Below are 20,378 nucleotides of genomic sequence, written 5' to 3' on the forward strand. Positions count from 1 at the left end.
CTGTGTGCAAAGTGCACATGCTCAGTGCAAACAAAACCCCAACACCACCAAGCGAATGCTCCCTGTGCACACTCTGCCAATAATGAGAGCGCCACTGCCCCCTAATGTAGTGGAGTTGCAACTGCATTTTATTCTAGGACAGTTAAAAAAAAAATACAATAAAAATAAAAAATAAAAAAGCATGTTCCCCGAGGTCAAATGCGCCCCCCTTGATGGAGCCTCGCGCCCCCATGGGGGGGGCCCGCCCCACTATTTGAGAAGCACTGCTGTAAAAGTACTACTCAAAACAAAACAAAAAAACACTTGATATTTTTAAATATTCTCATTTTATTTCACAAAACATTAAAAGGTCAACAAGGTAAATGTGCTTACAAAAAATCATTCTGCCACACAAAGTAAATAATTAAAACTACTTGTTGAGGTTTTAGTGACACCTTTGGTGAATTTTTCTCTTATGATTAGTACAAAATAGACCAAGTGCACCCACAAATTTTCCAAAATAAATGACTGATTTATTTACAGTGACAGTTTATATATAAATATATATATTTTTTTTTATTAATCAGTGTCCATTAGGAGTAGAGTAGCACGTCCACAAATCTCATTCAGAACAGGACAATTCCGATAACAGGAAGTTGCGATTCAGCGCACACTTTGCGCGAGTGGTCTCGTGATACAAGACTCCCCCGTGAGGTGGCCAATCAAACGAAACAAAAGGGGAATTCACAGAGACAACAGCAAGCAGCCGAGGGTGACGGTAAGTAGAAGCAGGAGCGGCGTGGCTTGAAGGAGCAGGGCTGAGCTCTTGAGGCTCACCTCCACAGGAAAGTGCTCGCTCACCTGCAGAGCCTGCAAGACAAAAGACCTGAGACTCAGTAAAAGCAACTCAAATTAAATTTTCTCAAAAATTGACGGTGCGCCTAATAGTGAGGTGCGCCTTGTGTGTGGACTGAGGTCCAAAATTTCACTTTGATGGACTGGATGTGCTGTGGATCTCACCCTGCCTCATCTATCCTTCCTCTCTTTAGTTTTTCCTCTGGTCTCTTGAGATCTCCTTGATCTGTTGGAATTTAGAGGTTTCTGGGGTTGGCGTAAGACTCTTGATTTTGTAACCATGTGGATGGCAGGAGGTGCTGGATTTCACTTTGATTTATCTTTTCTTTGACCTTTCCTCTGGTCTCCTGAAATATCCGGTTAAGGTGAAGGGTAATGGGATTTTTATTCGGTTTTAGGTGAATTAATGCAAACGGGCCCAGGTGAACGTGTCGGCTGCGTGACATCACTCCCGCGGCAATTTGAAAGCACGCACGGATTGTTTTTTTTCCTCACTCACTCACTCACTCACTCACGTGTGTGAATGAGTGAGTGAAGAAAAAAAAAATCCGCGCGTGCTTTCAAATTGCTGCGGGAGTGACGTCACGCCCGGCACCGTTTGGGACACGACCCCCCCCCCCCGCTCTGCGATTGGCTGGAGGGGTGTAAACTCGGCCTTTCCGCAGAAACGTCCCGCTGGTTACAAAACAAACACAAAATGGCAAAATAGAGGGGTTTAGGACAAAATCACCACCACACGTGAAGAAAAGCCCAGATCTAGTTTGTAGTAGTTTGTTTGTTTAAATCTTGTATTTAAAAAGTGCATTTTTCTGAGTGAAACCGGCAGACTGCGTCTTTAAAAAAAAGGTCACAATATTTTAAGAAAAAAACAACCTCAAACCAAAAAAGCATAATATTGCGCAATGCATATAAACCACCTACAATTTCTAATAATATTGAGGCACTTACTTGCTAATGCTAATTGAGTTTCTCCACATATTGACGCTTCACAAGCATATTTCGTTCCCCTTCATCTGACAATTAGCACAGATTTTAAACTTAGAAGGCCAAAACATCGCTAATGAAAATTAAATTGCACTAATAAACTAGCCACCAGAGGGTGCTAGAACTGCACAAATGAAAATCAACCTGACTTTTTAAACAGATGTGTTCCCTTTAAATATTGTGAACATGACGATGACGATATTGTGGCAGTTTTAATATCACAATATCACGATGTTGCCCTTACATCCCTACTTAATAGTATACCGAGTAAATGTGAAGAATGGTATCAAAAAATATGTAAACAGACACGGACGCATGACAATAACAGAGGCGTGCATTACTGTTGTCCTGGTCAGTTTGAACTCCTGAGGGAAGTTGAAGACTTTGGCGGAGAACGGCATTATGGCTTTCAGGAAAGACTTCCCGTGCACGACGATCCTGCGGCACAAGATGCAACGCCATACGTCAAACATCAGCTCAGCACGCACGAACACCCCCGCACGGACACGCCTACCGATCATATGCGCAGCTCGTCTCGTCCGTGATGGTGGTGTCCGTTTTGTCTCCGATGAGCCACGAGAAGCTGGTGTTGGTGACGAGTCGGATGTTCTTTTTGTCACGGCGTGTCATGTAAGCGCAGCCAGCGTGGAAATTTCCTAAGAACATCACGTTCTGCGCACACGCACACGCACACATGGGACGGGTATTTGCTGCACATAAAGTTCTGTAATTGCTCCGTGTTTGTTGTATGGACCCCTTCAAAGTTTGTAAACAATGTGTCGCAATTTAATTAAAGGGCGGGGCTTAGCTGGAGGCAAAAACAGCCCAGTGGCGTGCGGTTCTAACACCGGTCAGCATATTTTCACAGAAAGTTCACGTCGGAATGGAAGCGGAAAACGTTAATATGTGAGTAAACTGACTCCCCACGACCATGAATGTTACTTTTAAAAAAAAAAACAGAAAATTTGGTGCCCAAATGAATTAACTGACTTTTTAAAAAAAAATATTTATTGCACACTTTCGGTAAATCCAATAAACTATATATCACCGTGTTCATCTGCTATATGATATATTTAATTGAAATGAAATTGCTGACACAAACGACAAATGATTTATGAAGGAAAATCTTTAAAATTGTCAGGGGTGTCCAAACTTTTTCATACGACTGTAAATAATGTGGTTTCCTCGAGCTGAGGGCGATATTGTGACCATGTTTTTTTTTTTTTTTTTTTTTTTTTTTTTTTTGAGAAAGCATCGATTTTGCGGGACACGGCCTCAATTTGCGGGAGGCATGAATTGAGTTGCATGCGCGCGTTACAAAACAGTTGGTCACTCTCGTATGGAGGTGTTAGTTCATGAAAGACATACTTCACTTATTTAGCCCATTATAGGAATAAAAAGTTCATATTTTATCTATAATTAATTTGATACTTTCGTTATTTTTCACGTACAATTAGTACCTTTTAAAAACACATTTTTAAACTTGCTGTCGCCTGAAAATGACATCACAAGGGCTCAGGTAACCAATCACAGCGCAGCTTGTGAATGTCACATGACCAAACCTGAGCTGTGATTGGTTACCTGAGCCCTTGTGATGTCATTTTCAGTCGACAGCAAGTTGCAAAATGTGTTTTTTAAAAGGTACTAATTGTACGTGAAAAATAATAAAAGCATCAAATTATAGACAAAATATTCATGTTTAACTACCAAAAATGGCAAAATAAAGTAAAGTATCCCTTGAAGCAGTCGTCGGGTGGTCAACAAGGAAGTGTGGAAGTCACCTTGTCGTTCCATTTGTTTAGTACTTGTTTGAAAACATCATACAGGCGGTCGATCTCCTGGACGGCGCTGCTTGGGTCAGCGTGCAGCCCGCCCAGAACAAAATTCTTGATAGCTGGCAACAAAAAGCGGTTTTCGGAAAACAACAAAAACACAATGAAAATGGTTCTCGGGTTGCTTACTTACCAGTTGTGTTGCTGTGGACGTAAACGGCAAACGGCGCTCGGACAAAATGATTCTGGCCCTGATACTGATGCTGACCCTTCACATGCACGGTCTCTGTCCTGACAACAAAATATCGGGATCAAACTTTAAGAGTTAAAACGCAAAAGCAGACTGATCTCAATTTTTTGCGAAGTGAGTGACATGATATTTTTCTCTGGTTGAAGCTACTATTTAAAACCAGGGGAAATATCTTGCTTATTTGACTAAAACGAGAGTGGAATCATTCACTGTGGTCATGCTTTTTCCCCCTTTGCAAACATTTTTCATCTGATTGACTTCAAATTTGGCATGTATCACCTCAAGACGTGGGACAACAACTGGGGTAAAAATCCCCACTTTCTGAAATACTATATGACGGGGGCGGGGCATCAAATATTGCCTTTCAAATTTCAATTTGTCCATATCGTTGAACATGACGACGACGATATTGTGGCAGTTTTAATATCCCGATATTGCGCTATATCGTTACATCCCTACTATGTGTACTACTAAACATGTTACACAACATGAGGCGGTGCATTTTGGAAAACAGTGACGGTATCTCACCTGTAGATGAAAACGTACTTCTGAAGGTCATCCGGCTTCCCCAGACTGGAGCTGGACACTGAGCTGTAGTGGTAACCGTCATACCTCCAAACAACACAAACACAAGTACTCAGCAGGAACCACACAAATGTCTCACACGTACACAATCGCCATTTGTCGATGTGTGTGCTTCTTCACTAATACGTCTTGTGAAAGACATTTAAAAGCAAAGTTAAGAGATCAAAAGCAGCTTACTGAAACTCCTAAAAGAGCAGACAGTGCAAGAACAAAATTTTGGAAAACATGATTTTAACTCTTTGACCGCCAAAAACGTTTAATAACGTTTAATAAAATCTCGATGTATGCCGCCATAAACGTTAAGTGACGTCAACGAGTTGTTAAAACACACACTAACTATGGCCAGGAGATGGCAGCGGTAGCTGCTGGGGCCCTAACTAGAGCTGCAAATTACAATGAAACATGACGCAATCTGATGAAATAAAACGTTTTCAAGTTTGACGTGAATGATCGAAGCCTTTGTAACATTAAACCTAATTTGAGGGTAATAAGGTAGAAAAATATTTTTTTTCTAATGAAAGAATGGAATGTGATCTTTCATGTGGTAGCCATGTTGTTTACGTAGCAAAAGAACACAATATTCTGTTTGCTTCGAAAAATGAGTTAAAATGCTAGAAATCCGCTGGCATTGTTTTTTGTTTTTTTAGTAACGTGTGACAGTAAAAGAGTTCAAAAGGATTTGAAAGTTCTTCGTCACTGGTATGGGGGGGGCAGTTTCTAACCTGGACGTAAAAACATTTATTTATTGCTATGTTTCGTTATTATTTACTCTGATAACACTGGTCAAAAACATTTTGGTGCGCTCAAAGCTTCAATGGTTTTAGAGTATTTTGCACAACATGATATTGTTTTTGCTGAATTGGTGCTACTTTCTGTGATATTCCATATTTTTGTTCAACAAAGGTGCTAAAAATGTGCAAATATCGACATTTTTCTTCTCTTAATGTGACAACTTTGAGGCTGTGTCTGTCTTTTCAAGCATGTTCATACAATATTTTTTCCATTCTTGATGCAATATTTTGAAAGATTGAAATCATTATCACAGAGAGTCTTCTATATGCAAATAGTATTTCATGTGAAAATCAAGCTGAAATTCTCAAAATTCAGGCAATATTAACAGTAAACAACAAGCTTGTTTAACTTATTAGAGCATAAATAAGCATTTTATTTATAGCTCCAATTTAATTATCGTCAAAAATATTAATGTCTCTAAAACTAGTGCCAATTCAAAGAAGCAGGTGTCGTTTTTACACTCAGCTGCCCAGAATTACTCAAACCATAAAAAAAACCTGACACTTGAAAAAAAAAAATAGTGTAATAAACGACACCAGCAAATGAATATTATACATTAGTGTGTAAAGTCAGGAAAACTGTTTTTTAACGACTTTTAAAGGGTGATTTTGTGCGGCCGTAACATATGCATGCGCGTTTTTCATGGCATTTCACAGTAATTGGTTTGTTTTATTGGGGCACTGATCAGAATTAAGTTCACGACTGTCTCAGAAAATGGGAATATTGTGATAAAGTCCATTATTTTCTGTAATGCAATTAAATAAGCAAAAATGGATTCATTGCAAATCAACTGAAATATTGCAAGCCTTTTCATTATTTTCATATTGCTGATTATGGCTTACAGCTTAAGAAATCTCAAATATCCTATCTCAAAATATTAGAATATTTCCTCAGACCAAGTAAAAAAATAATGCCATAATCAGCAATATTAAAACAATAAAAGGCCTGCAATATTTTGCTTATTTAATTGCATTACAGAAACTAATGGACTTTATCACAATATTCTCATTTTCTGAGACAGTCCTGTATGTATGCACTTTTTTTTTTTCCAAAGAACAATACAACATAATTTATTGTAGATCATTTGACAAACTCCCAATTTAAGGCACACAGACACCCCAGTTTGAGAACCACTCCACCTTTCCCCATCCTATTGGAAACGAAACGCTGACACATGATGACATGATTGTTTGTCATAAACAACGCCCATCACCACCCACGCGAGCCCCCCACCCTGAGAGGTGACGAGAGTCCACAATTGGTCCGATAGACAATCACACATGCGAGCGTTTGCACTGACCAAGTACAGGTCGAGCCCTTCCACCAACCAATCACTGAGTAGAAGCAGCATGGCTGCCGTTAGTGAGCTTGTTAGTCAGGGGCGGGGTTAAATGAAGCCAAATATTGATGATGATGATGATTGTTAATGATAATAACGATAATAATGGTTCCATAGGGATGCACGATAATAAGCGCAGTGCTTCTCAATTATTTTCTGTCATGCCCGCCCCCCCGTAAGAAGAAAACATCTCGCCCCTCCCGCGACTATAAATTGTATCATTTGTCTATAAAATTGCTCTAAGCACACCTCTGCATAACACTATCCGTATTAACGTATGAGAATAAAAAAAGAAATAAATATGGACCAACTTACAACAAAGAATAGCTTTATTAACTGTAACAGAAAAGATTTAAAGTGCGTCTGAAATTCAAAAATAAAATTTAATCCTTAATTAAACTATAAACATTTTTTGACTGACCATGTCAAACCATATGATACGGAAAAATTAAATGACATAAAATCAATAAATAATAATGCATTCAAACTGATACCAACATTAACTCAGGAGCACAATATTAAAAAAAAAAAAAAAAAAAAAACTAACCTGCAAAACCAAATTATATCAAATAATTTGTGATTTATATATTTTTATTTTTATTTATTTTTTTGCTGTGTGCAAAGCGCGCATGCTCAGTGCAAACAAAACCCTTCCACCACCGAGCGAATGCTCCCCGCGCACACTCTGCCAATAATGAGATCGCCACTGCCCCCTAATGCAGTGGAGGTGCAATTGCACTTTATTCAAGGACAGTAAAAAACATCACCAAAAAAAAAAAAAAAAGCATGTTCCCCGAGGTCAAACGCGCCCCTCTTGATGGAGCCTCGTGCCCCCCTGGGGGGGGGCCCGCCCCACTATTTGAGAAGCACTGAATTAGGGCAAGCCGATGTGGACAAAATTTCATTTCTCGATGTTTATGCCAGATATTCTTGATAAAGATACGATAACGACTGGAAACTAAGCATTTTTTTTTTTTTTAAAAGAAAAAGCATAATATCAATCCAAAAGGATGTGGAAAATGCATTTTTTTTAGGACAACTTACCGATAGTCAACATTAACAAAGTAAGCAGTAAATGAAAACGAATTCAATTCAAAATGTACTGCAACTGTGGTTTAACGATAAATAATTTCACGCCACATATTGCGTACGTTTGTGTGTGCATTTGCGCATGTTCACTGCGTGTTTTGTGTGTTTCGTACAACCGGTAGTTTGATATTTTTAAGAGTACGATTCGGGGATGAGTAGAGAAGTGCACATTTGGTGAAGCTTGATCACGGTTTTGGGATAGAGCAGTCGTGCTCTTTATAACTGCTCTTCATTTATTTATAATTGTTCTTTGACCAAGAAAAAAAACAAACTGACAAACCCAATTCCAAGTTAGGAGGTTGTGTTAAAAATAGTGTTGTTCCGATACCGTTTTTTGGCCCCCGATACCGATTCCGATAACCAGCTTTGCAGTATTGGCCGATACCGATATCATACCGATACTTAAGTTTTTTTTTCCTCAACATGAAAAAGCTGTCCTGCCATTGGTTGAGAGCATTCAAGGGCCAATAGGAGATCTTAGATGGGCATGCAGTGAACATGTCACATATCAGTGAATGTCGTGCACCAGCAAGACACAAGATGCTGCATCCAAAATCCTATATTAGCGTTGGAATTAATGGTATCGGCATGTTACTTGTGAGTACTCACCGATACCGATACCGCTGTTTTAATGCAGTATCGGCACCTCTGCCGATACCAGTATCGGTATCGGAACAACACTAGTTAAAACGTTCAATGCTCAAAACTGTATTTTGTTTTTAAGCAAAAAATAAAAATAATAATAATCATTAAAAGGCGCACGATGCAAGATTAGACTCAAATTTGAGTGTTAAAATAACCATATTTTTCACCCGCATGTTTGTCTGTGAACACGAGGTCTTCATTATCTGGTTTATGTATGACGACAAATTGGTTAATAATTGCCGGTAATAAAGAAATCCAACGAAAATTATCTGTTTGACGTCAAATTGGTCGATAATTATCGGCCACCGATATTATCGTGCATCCCTAATAGAAACATAGACCATTCTTTTCAGGATACTCAAAATAGGGACACACGCACACACACAGGTTTCTAAGGTCCTAATTTGAACAAGTATCAATAGGATGTTTTAGAAGTACACATCGCATAACACAATCGACGGCTTCAAAGTCAGCTGATATGTTGCATTGGCAGGTCATGTGATATATGTGCAATTGCAGCCAATCAGATTAGTAGATTCGATTATCAGGCTTATTGTGGAAAGCTTGCGACGACGCATGCTCGGAGATGCCATCATACCTTTGAGCTTCCCTGTTGAGGGTCAGAAAGCAGACATGAACATCATTACAAGGGTTAAAGGTCACGACCAGCACCTTGTGGGTTGCACAGCGGTTACTGTATTCTGACAAAACTCATGGACCACACGAACAGTATCACGTCAAAGCATTTGTAGGTGGAAGGTCAGGAGGTACGATCGTTTCCGCTGTCAATGTGTTACTATTGATTGCTATGACCTCTGACGGAAAAATGACCTCCGGAGCTATGGAATAAGTATTGGGATGTGGATTTCAATAATGCTCATGCACAAAAGATAATAAATCATTAGTAGTTATATCCGCTCAGTTCAACTCGTGTTCCACCGGAGTGGATGAAGAAAAACATATTGGGGTGGGGGCCGGATTTTTCGATTATTCGATGCAATAATCAATAGGATAATCAATTCTAAAATGATTCGATAGCCCACAGTGGCAGACCGGCTCGCTATGTACACACAAACCTGTACAGCGAAACTGCAGATAGCTCATTAAAGCAGATAAGGATTCTTTGATTGCATCACTGTTTCTTGGAAAATATTTGGGCTATTTTTATTATTAATTTCAATAGGGGTGTTAAAAAAAAAAATCGATTCGGCAATATATCGCGATACTACATTGCGCAATTCTCGAATCGATTCAATAGGCGTCTGAATCGATTTTTAAACTTCCATTTTTTAATGGAAAAATATTCAACAAAACGTCTGACTTCGGGTTCGGGTTCACACCTTAAGCAAGGAAGAATGTTATATGAACGGAACATTAAGCCTTAATATTTGATTTTAATGCTGTTCAAACATGAAACTGATTACAACCTCTATAAGACTGAAGCTTCAGATAAATAAATAATACATTTTCATACAAATCTTACACTCTACAAGTTGACTGATTAGTATTTTCTAAATTTGAATGAAAAAAAATCGCAACAATCGACTCATAAATTCGTATCGGGATTAATCGGTATGGAATCAAATTGTGACCTGTGAATCGCGATACGAATCGAATCGTCAGGTACTAGGCAATTCACACCCCTATTAAATATTATTTTATACCGCTGTGTATGTATAAAATTAAAGCGGAAATGTTCAGGACTGACGCAGGTTGACGCGCACACACTGTAATGTAACCAGTTCCGTGGTGTATGAAGTGACAAAATCACCATTTGCCAGTTCGTTTTACAATTTACAGTATTCGGAACTGGCTCGTGACCATGATGTAAACTCAACCGGAGAAGGGACAAAAATGACATCGCAGAAAGGCCACAAGAAATTCACGAAATTCGTCCCCGTTTTCGCGATGATTACTCCAGTCGGACGACCACTTGAAATGATATTTTCGCTGGAGCATTCCTGGAGCGTGCCGGAGGACCGCGGGGCACGGCCGAGAACGCTGGAGCCTCCTCGCGCACGAAATATGGCCGTTTGCCGGCCCTCTATCTCCGGGACGCAAAGCCACTGACTGCTAGCCGGTGCTAGTTACAATATAACCAGCACAGTACAACAGCTCTCGATGCTAGCAGGAACAAAAGTACAACTGAACTGCACGCCTCCTCCCCTCCCGCGAGACCTGTGTTGCGTTCACTAACAATCAGACATCATATTGCTCGACGTAAATGGCAACCCCACTTAGTTCGTTACACTTCCTTTCCTCAACAGTTCTCCGGGAAAAGGGCACTCATTGGGATAAGCCACTGTTGCGCATGCCTATGCGTCACATAGGCTGCGTGACCGACAGCTTTTTTGCCATTCAAAACGTTCACGGAACTAACACAATTGATTTCTCTTTGTGTATGCGCGAAACAAACTGTCGACTTCTCCGTTCCCAGGAATTGAAGACCAAAACAGTAGAACTACGGTATTGTATTTTAAGAGGACACTGACAGAAATATTTTCAATGATTTTATTTTGAAGAGGTCGGGCAAGCGCCGCCCAATAGCTTACTAGGACGGGATCGCCACTGGTTCACGGTTCCACGGCTGTAAACAATGAAATAAAGTTGGAAAATACGCCACTTTCCTCACTTCCCATTCTCCAAGCCTCTTCCTTTTTGACTCGCTTATGGTTTGGAAGCCGGTTGTGACCGCAGACCACAACAATTATTTTATCTTACTTTTTTTTTTTTTTTCTCCTTACCCACCTGTAGATGCATTCTCAACCTAGACTGGCTGACAACAATGTGTGGCTTCCTGTTCAAATTTAGCAACTTGAGTCAACTCAAACGCACCATTTGTGACACCGACTTAATATTTGTGACTTAACATGTGACCCGCTCCGGCAAAAGGGTCCACATGTCGGGAGGATATCGAGAGATATGGACAATATTAGACAGTTGGACTTTGTTTGTCCATTTTGAGATTTCTCCACAAATAGCCTTCTTGAGGTCTCTCGTTTCATTACCAAGCAGCACAAAAGTCAAAATTGCAATAGAAGTGTATGAAAATAAGCAATTATTAGCCAGTATGCCTCGTAACTAAGGGGAGTGTTTGCGCAACCGTTTAAAAACAACCTGAATTTCTTAGCCTCAAACATAACTCACAAATGATTCACAGTCAAACCTCGGTTTTCGAACGCTTCTGTTCTCGACCTAATCGGTTTTCGAACAGAAAATTTGAGAATTTTATGTCTCAGAACTCGTCCAAAAAAATCGTCTCTCGACTAAACTGAAAAAAAAAGCCGAACGTACCTGAACGCGACTCAATCGGGAGAAAAAGCCGAGCGCACCTGAACGCGACTCACTCGGGAGTCGAGCTAACTCGAATGCCCAGGATGCTTCCGCCGTAGCACATTCGTGTTCAAAGTTCGTTCAGAGCAGACCTGTTCATTGTTATTTACGCAAATCTGACTTTTTTGGGGGGTTTTGCATCATGTATTAGCCCCTAATCATGGGTCCAAAGAAAGCAAGTGCATTTTGTTTGTTTTTTTTTCCATCATTTTAGATAGGATATCTTCTATTAAAATAAAACAGTGTCTATTTCTACCCTTTTCTATTTATGGTAAAAGGTATACAGTGCAGTTTATGGTGTAAAATAGTAAAAAAAAAGTTAGTTTTTTTTTTAAGACTTGGAACGGATTAAAATTATTTACATTAATTATAATGGGAAAAATTGTTTTGGATTTTGAACAATTCGCTTTTGGAACAGCCTTCTGGAATGGATTATGTTGAAAAACCGAGGTTTGACTGTATATACTGTAAATGTTGTGAGGATATGCGGATCTACTAATGGATGGACGGACATAGCAACCAAAAAAAAAAAAGTCGAAATACTCCATTTAAAAAAAAAAAAAAGTTGTTAGTGACAGCACTATTGCTGACAAGAAGTGAAAACGCCACCAAAACATCACACGAAGAAGTGCGCGTAACAGCAGCAAAGTGGGCCCGCGTTCACAAGCGCTCACCGCTAACCGAACGATGACGGGAGGTGGTAGTCCAAGTCGGTCTGGCTTAAATCAGTACCTTCTACTGTACCTGTTGAGTGACGCCAGCAGACTTTTGATGGAGGAGCTATCAGAAGCCATCACTTCCTGGAGGAGTATGATGTCACAACGAGATGCGATCTGTACAAAGGCGCACTTTTTTTAGCACGTCAAACGTCGGCGTGCGAGCGCGTGGTTGCGTTTGTGTCAAGTACGCACCCGCGTGATTGTGTGCAGCACTCTGTTGTTTGACGCCTTCTGTGAGTCAAGCTTCTGCAGATTGTAGGCACAGATCCTGAACGCCGAGATGGCCCCGCCCCAAACCGCCACACACAGGAAGGCCGGCAAGAGACAACGGCAAGGAACACGCCACCTCATGGTCAACTGTGGGAACAAAACACACGTGGACCTCGTGGCATTGAAAAGAAGTCGGGTCACATGGAATGGTAGGAAGGTCACAAGTGGAAGTGTGGTTCAATTTCATCCCTCCCGACCGCCAGGTGGCGGCGCTGACGAGCACGGAAATCACCCACTCGAAAAAAGAATTTAAAAAAGCATATGGCGGCCATGGTTCCGGCTGATGTAATCAGACACGGCGCTCCGCATACGCTTACCACGCACTGCGCGTAGGGCCCCAACTGCCTAAGGGGGCACCAAAAAACAAATCAAGGCCGTAAAAATAATCATATTAGTAATTATAATATCAGTGTCTAATATTTACAAAAAATACAAAAAATAACTTAGCATTATTTACTCGACGAGCGGTATCGCTGGTCTACGTTGGTGCCCGCCCTCCCCTAGTAGTTTGTTCCTATTAGGGAAAGGGGGAGGGATGCGGGGTGCACTTTTGCTCCAACGAAACAAACTACTAGGGAAAGGGGGAGGGGGGTGGGGTATACTTTTATGCTTCAATCGCAAATTTGGCAGAAGTTTATTCTTGGATATCTGGACATGTCATCAAAAAGGCATCAAGAATTGGGGGCGGAAAAGAAAAAACAATGAGATGATGCTCGCGCGTCACTTGCAGGTATGACAATGACGATTTGTTTATTTTGTAGCAGCTACGTTTACATGACCACAGTTAGCAAAAAACAAAACAAAAACACTCCAAAGCGCCGCAGTGGAATGGTTGTGACCAGCACGTTCATTATACGGTATGTTAAATGGAATGTGACGAGACAATATTGTTTCATATGGAACGGCCAAGAGCGGCATTGTACTGGTAAAAGTGTCATTTGAAAATAATAATAATAATCATGTTAAGGCTAAGTAGATTTCCTCATTTCATATTCATAGTTTTAACATTATGTCCAGAATTTTTACATAGTGCCCTATCAGTCCTTCTCTAAAAAGGGTGGGCACCACAAAACATTTATGCTTAGGGCACCAAAATGGCTAGCGCCGGCCCTGGATGTAATCCTCATGTATAAGAGAGGATAGGAACCGGAACATACAGTGGGTCCTGTACTTACGAAATTAATTGGTTCTGGAAGAAATGTTCTTAAGTAGAAAATTCTGTAAGTAGAGACGCATTTTCCATGTAAAAGCCCTAATCCGTTCCAAGCCTGCCAAAATTCAGACATAAATGTTTTATAAAGCATAAAAATGCATCAAAACTTGTAACAAATAGGGCTGGGTATCGATTCAGATTTACAGAATCGATTCGATTCGATTCACAAGAGCCCGATTCGATTCGATTCACAACAATTTTCGATTTAGTTGAGGACTTCACGCAGTAGCTATTTTAGACAGTCAAAATGACCAATGCTGCAAATAGTAGAAACTTCTTACTCTAATTTAATGCATTAGTAAAAATATGAATAATTACATTAAGAATTTTAATAATCTTTTATTTAACATGGCCTTATAAAAACAAATACTAATTTAAATCAATTACAACCACAGTACAGGCTGTGTAAATAAAGTGACAAAAAAAAACTGACACTCACGACATTCATATTGTTGTGACATCCATCCATCCATTTTCTGAACCACTTTTCCTCACAAGGGTCACGAGGGTGCTGGAGCCTCTCTCAACTGGCTTCTGGGGAGGGGGTCGATATATCGATACATGGTTTTATGTATCGATATTGGGATATGAAAAGGCGTAACGATACGATATCGATATATCGATATTTTGAACCCAGCCCTAGTAACAAATACATGTTACAATTAGATTATTGCACAATAAATGAGAGTTGTGCGTAATGTAAAAAACTAAAAATGAGTAAAGAATAAAAATGATGCTCATTTACCTTTGTAACTGCTGTCCTCATCGTTTTTTTGCCCTGTTTGGTTCATGTTCTCTCTCAGAAGTGTTTTTTGCCTGATGTTTTGTAAAGAACTAATCCAAGGATGTTTTTGTTTGTTTTGTTTTGTTTTGTTTTGTTTTTTTAAAAAACAATCCTTCGAAAATGTCCAAGGCAAACATCATCTTAGTGAGCAATCGCCCGACTGGTGAACACTTTTTCTGCCATTGTGTTATATAAAACTATCGACTAAAACGACTATCTTGGCCACTGTCTGCTCTCATTTGTTGTCTAACAACTCAAGTCGCAAGTTGAGGTGACAGTGGACACGATCGTCGTCCATTGCAAGCCTGCGAGACTTAACTTTCTCGCCCAGCTGCTCGCTCGACCAATGACAGGCAGTTTGCAACGGTGGACCTCTCCGGCGCACCTCCTCTTGCTTTCGCGCGCTGCCGCCGCTCATTTCTTCCTCGCCCTGCGCCGGCGAGGCGGGGAGGGGAGGGGCGGGGGGCAGGCTGACGAGGCGGTCGGATGCTCGGTCCAACTGCTATCCCGTTTGGCCGCGTACTCGCCGCTGACTCTCAAGGCGGTGCTTCAGCAGCTGGTGGAGGGGGCGCTGCACAAAGGCAACGCCGAACTCTTCGGGGGGCAGATTGCAGACATGTCAGGCGCACCGGTGCCATCCCAGTCGGGATCCTCTGACGTGGGAGACTCCTTGTTGGACATCAACTGCCGCTTCGGTACGACCGTCAACTTTTCGGGAAGCGTGTGGTCCGTGTTTCACGCCGGGGTGATCGGAAAGGGATTGAAGATGCGGACTGCGGCAACTCAGCCTGACCCGTCCGGAGTCACCCTGAACATCCAAACCTTGCTGACAGTCGCGGTCCAATGTTGTAGCTCCTCCGCCCTCAACGGCTCGCGGCCACCCGCCGACCCCGACGAGCTCCCGCCCATCAACGCCGAGGCGGCCAAGGTGGTCGCCGTCACCCTGGTGGAAAACGTCTGCCCGGACGTGGCCAACGGCGAGCTGTCGTGGCCTCCGGAGGAGCACGCCCGCACCACCGTGGAACGAGACGTTCACATCCGCCGCTGCTTCGAGGCCCACCCCGTGCTCTTCACGCTGCTCCAGGTGGTGGCGGCGGGACGCCCGGCTCTTTGTTACTGCTCGGCCGTGCTCAGAGGCCTCCTGGCCACCCTGCTGGCGCACTGGGAGGCGTCTCGCGAGGCCTCGTCCGTAGACTTGCCGTGGCACCTGCGGGCCTCCTGCCTTCTGGTGTCCTGCATGGGCGAGGGCCAGCTGCTGCCGCCCGTGCTGGCCAACGTCCACGAGGCTTTCGCGCACCTGGCGCCATTTGAGGTGAGGCTGCTGCTGCTGGCGGTGTGGGAGTACGTGAGGGCCAACGGGCCCATGCCTCAGAAGTTCGTCTTCAACCCGGACAAGGGGCTTTTCTGCAGGGATTTCTCCCGCGACGGCGACGCGGCACGCTACGTGTCGCCGATTCACAGCGTCCTGCATAAGAACATCGACAGACTGGGACACCTCTGCTGGAGGTTTCAGCTTTGAGAGAAACGTCGGAGCATGCGTAGAGGGAGGCTTACATTGCTCGACAAGTGGACTGCAACATGGCTGTCACTGGCATTGACTTTGTGCATGTGTAGCTTTTGTACTATATTCTTAGACTTTATACTTTTCTAAACAGTTGTTTCTGTGAAAAAGAAAAGTGTGCTGAATATTGACTCACCTGCACTTAACAACAACAAAATGGAACATTTATATTTCATCCCGCTTCAATAATGAAAATCTTTCATTTCTACCATGGATCATTCAGTACAAATTTAAAATGTATCCTGCTTTTAAACTTTGTTTACGTGCTGGCTAAAATTGCAAACTTGGATTTGTACCACTTGGAAAAAAAAAAATAAATCCCATGGTTGTCAGATGTCTTGAATTACGATAGAAATGTTTTGGGGCTGTTTTCTAACTGTAACTTTGATAATCTTGCTATTTTAGCAACTTGAGGTTTTGTTTGACAAAAGAGCCTCCAAGAAAGAGTTGAAAAAGGTACATTTTTAAAATAAAGTTTCCAAAAACCAATTACTGCAACTGGCAACGGTGGAGCCCAACCCAAGACACGCTTAGGACCGCCCCCTCATTTGAATAACATTTGGACTTGGCTGTACGGCCCAAAACTGCCAAAATTCAAAATAAATAAATGACTAAATAAATGACTAAATAAATAAATAAATGACGAAATAAATAATAAATAGATAAATAAATAGATAAATAAATGACTAAATAAAAAGGTGACGGGCCGCCCTCCAAGTCCCACTGCGTGCCGTTGCGTCACTTCCGCCATAATTTAATACTAAATATATCACTCCGTTACAAATAGATGTCTAAATAAATAAATAAATGTCTAAATAAATACATAAATAAATGACAAAGTGAAAATAAAAACGTATTTACTTATATTATATTATATTTATTTTTTTTTACATATAATTTTCGAATTATAGTTTTTTATATTAATTTTTTTTTTCACTTTTAGACATTTATGTAGTCATTTATTTATTTCGAATTTTGGCAGTTTTGGTCCTCCATATAAGGGAATTTAAGTGTGACAGCTCAACGGTGAATGACAGCGCTTGCAAGCGTGTTCGGGCTTGTGGCGGCAAAGACAAGCGAGCCAGCTCAACTTCAACGAGGAGGCGGCAGAATTCGTCAAGTGACGGTTACACCCCCCCCCCCCCCCCCCCCCCCACACACACACACACACGTTGAATCTCTTCAAAAGTTACTATGTTTTTATTCCAATAAATAAATACATGTAAAGTGCTCTATTGTTCGGCAACATGTCAATCACACCAATGTCCCTTACTGCGCAGGCCACTTCCGCAACAGCGAGCCAACAAGTGGAACTCGTTACTATTTAATTTAGTTATCGCCCCGATCTAGCTCTGTCGAAACCAACCTGGACTGGTTAGTTAAATTTTAAATTGACCTTCTGTATGAATCGCGCCCAATTGTTGCTCTGCTCAGCAGAGAATGTTTGCATGCATTTGTTCACATTTGTGTTTTGATGGAAATTACACAAAAGGCAGTTTGTAAAATTGTATCGAAGACATTGAACAATATAAAGCAAGTCGCTACACCTTAATGCGGGCAATTGCTCTCTCTTTGTTTGTTCCGCTTATTTATTTTTTATTTTTTATTTTTTTGCTGTCAGAGCATCAAGTAAGTAGACAGCAAGGTAAGCGCATGACGCTCAGTTCCGAGTGTTCTTACCTGAGCCCAAAGTACAGCGTTGGCAGGTGTTGGTGAGTCGGGCAAGAGAAGCGAAAACTTGACAGGCTGGCGACTATCTCTGTCTCCCAACCTGTTCACAACTTCCTGACAGTCGTGGAACAACACACCCACCCCACCCCAGACTGCGGTAACCGCCTTCTCTTTTTACGCACTTCATTTTTTTTTCTGTTCGCCCTTTTCTAAGATTTACGGTAGTGTGCGCGAAGAGACTCTGGCACGCAGAACGACATCCGCTGGTACGTAGAACGACATCCGTTTTAAAAAATAAAAGATAATTTGTCAAAAATAAAATTGAATTCAAACGCAGTTTAAAATGTTTGTTTATTATTATTATAATTAACAGTTTAAAAGATGTTTCACTATAACACAGCACCAATTCACGTTTCACTGGGAATGCACTCTTGTGTGGTGATATTGAGCAATAACATTGATATGTACAATATTAAGTTAATTTAAAATGAAGGAAATGTTGAAATGGAGAAAAAAAAGAGGTGTGGGTCATCGAGCAGACATGCTACTATGAGCCATTACTAATTTGGGGTCAATAGGTCACATGACCTAGAAGCTATTAAGCAAAAATGCAAATATTTGCAGAAAAAAAGATGTTAAAAATAAGTAGAGGTCTAAAATGAAAAATAAGAGGTGTGCATCATGTATCAGACATGCCGCTATGATGCAGCATTGATTTGGGGTCAATAGGTCACATGGCCTGGAAGCTATTGAGCTCAAAAGCTAATATTTGTTGAAAAAAAAAAATTAAAAATAAGAGTGGAGGTCTAAAATTAAAAAGTAAGAGCTGTTCATCATCAATCAGACATGCCACTATGATGCAGCATTGATTTGGGGTCAATAGGTCACATGGCCTGGAAGCTATTTAGCTCAAAAGCTAATATTTACAGAAAAAAAATGATTAAAAATAAGTGGAGGTCTACAATGAAAAAATAAGAGGTGTTCATCATCATTCAGACATGCCACTATGATGCAGCATTGATTTGGGGTCAATAGGTCACATGGCCTGAAAGCTATTGTGGTAAATTGCTAATATTTACAGAAAAAAAAATTAATTAAAAACAACGGCCCTTGCACATTATTTAGAAAGAAGATCTTCTGAACAACTGCCACCTGCTGGATTTATCGCGAAACTAACAAAGTGGACTTTATACAATAATGTTTTCCTGTTTCTCAGTCAAATGTACAAACAATAGAAAGGCACAGCAATGGGAGCTTGCTTTGCACCCAATTATGCTAATTTATATTTGGGTTTTTGGGAAGAGAGATTTGTTTATTCTAATTGCAATATGTTTCTTGATAAAATAATATGGTGGGGACGCTCTATAGATGATGTGCTGCTATTTTGGTCTGGATCAGAAGATGAATTATCTCAATTTCATGGCTATTTAAATAACGCAAATACAAATCTTAATTTGAGTTCACAATTTTCTGCAACAGAAATCACTTTTCTTGATTTAGAAATTTATAAAGATGATAAAGAAGATATTCATACTGTAATTTATAGAAAACCTACTGACCGAAATACAATCTTGAAAGCTTGGAACGTGGGAGGAGACCGGAGTACCCTGAGAAGACCCACGCAGGCACGGGGAGAAAAATGCAAACTCCACCCAGCAAGGCCGGAGCCTGGACTCAGACCCGAGTCCTCAGTACTGGGAGGCAGACATGCTAACCACTAAGCTACTGTGCCGCCCAGAAAACGGTCTAAATCGAAATAATTTGTTGATTTCCAAACAAAAAAAACGAGTGAAAATCAAGTGTATTTTGTAACACCTCATACCTCCGAAGCTAATTAAATTAAACGAAGCTAATTCAATTAAACATCTAATTAAACAAAATTGGAGTGTCCTTGCAAGTGACAACTTGCTTAGAGAAATACTTCCACATACTCCAACAATCAGCTTTTGGAAGGCCCCCCACCCACAGCAATAAACTGGTGAAGCGCTACCCCCCCCCCCCCCCTTTGCAAAAAAAATAAATAAAAAAAAATAAAAAGAAAAAAGACTTGGCTCAGTACAACAACTGGAAATTTTAGATGTGGCAACTGTGTGCATTGTAACACCATAAATACTACTAATGTGTTGACTAATTTATTAAATAAAAAATAAAAAAATACAATATGAATTCATTTATTAATTGTAACACTGCATATGTGGGTTTACAAACTTGAATGCCCTTGTGGCCGTTTCTACCAATAATTCGAAAATTCTATCTAAAAAAATAAATATAAATGGAAATAAATCCGTTTTTATTTTCACTTTTAGTCATTTATTTATTTATTTAGACATTTATTTAGACATTTAGTCATTTAATTATTTAGTCATTTATTTATGTATTTATTTTGTCATTTATTTATTTATTTTGTCATTTATTTATTTTGTCATTTATTAATTCTGAATTTTGTCAGCTCAAATTTATATCATACCTCTTAAGGGACAAAATTGTTGAAAAATATTCACCAAAAATCACCAAAACATATTTTCTCATTACGATTG

General features: G+C 40.6%; 1 protein-coding gene and 1 pseudogene across 6 annotated transcripts; one reads left to right on the forward strand and one right to left on the reverse strand.

The window, feature by feature from the left end:
* Window positions 1–307: 307 nt before the first annotated feature.
* On the reverse strand, window positions 308–18,007 carry LOC144013369 (deoxyribonuclease-1-like). Of its 6 annotated transcripts, none has more exons than XM_077512119.1 (11): window positions 17,851–18,007; window positions 14,265–14,356; window positions 12,535–12,699; window positions 12,356–12,456; window positions 8,889–8,900; window positions 4,369–4,452; window positions 3,784–3,881; window positions 3,600–3,712; window positions 2,333–2,490; window positions 2,160–2,256; window positions 308–849 (listed from the first exon to the last, which is right to left on the reverse strand). In XM_077512119.1, the coding sequence occupies exons 2-11, from the start codon at window positions 14,292–14,294 to the stop codon at window positions 724–726; spliced, it is 984 nt and encodes a 327-aa protein (XP_077368245.1). In that variant the 5' UTR covers window positions 14,295–14,356; window positions 17,851–18,007; the 3' UTR covers window positions 308–723. The 6 variants fall into 6 exon arrangements, with proteins under 6 accessions (XP_077368245.1, XP_077368247.1, XP_077368244.1 ...); XM_077512121.1 differs by having other exon boundaries at window positions 12,368–12,456; window positions 14,265–14,359; XM_077512118.1 differs by having other exon boundaries at window positions 14,265–14,359.
* On the forward strand, window positions 14,956–16,129 carry LOC144015006 (integrator complex subunit 5 pseudogene; annotated as a pseudogene).
* Window positions 18,008–20,378: the final 2,371 nt, after the last annotated feature.

Source organism: Festucalex cinctus, chromosome 2 (genome assembly GCF_051991245.1).
Source record: "Festucalex cinctus isolate MCC-2025b chromosome 2, RoL_Fcin_1.0, whole genome shotgun sequence".
NCBI lineage: Eukaryota > Metazoa > Chordata > Actinopteri > Syngnathiformes > Syngnathidae > Festucalex > Festucalex cinctus.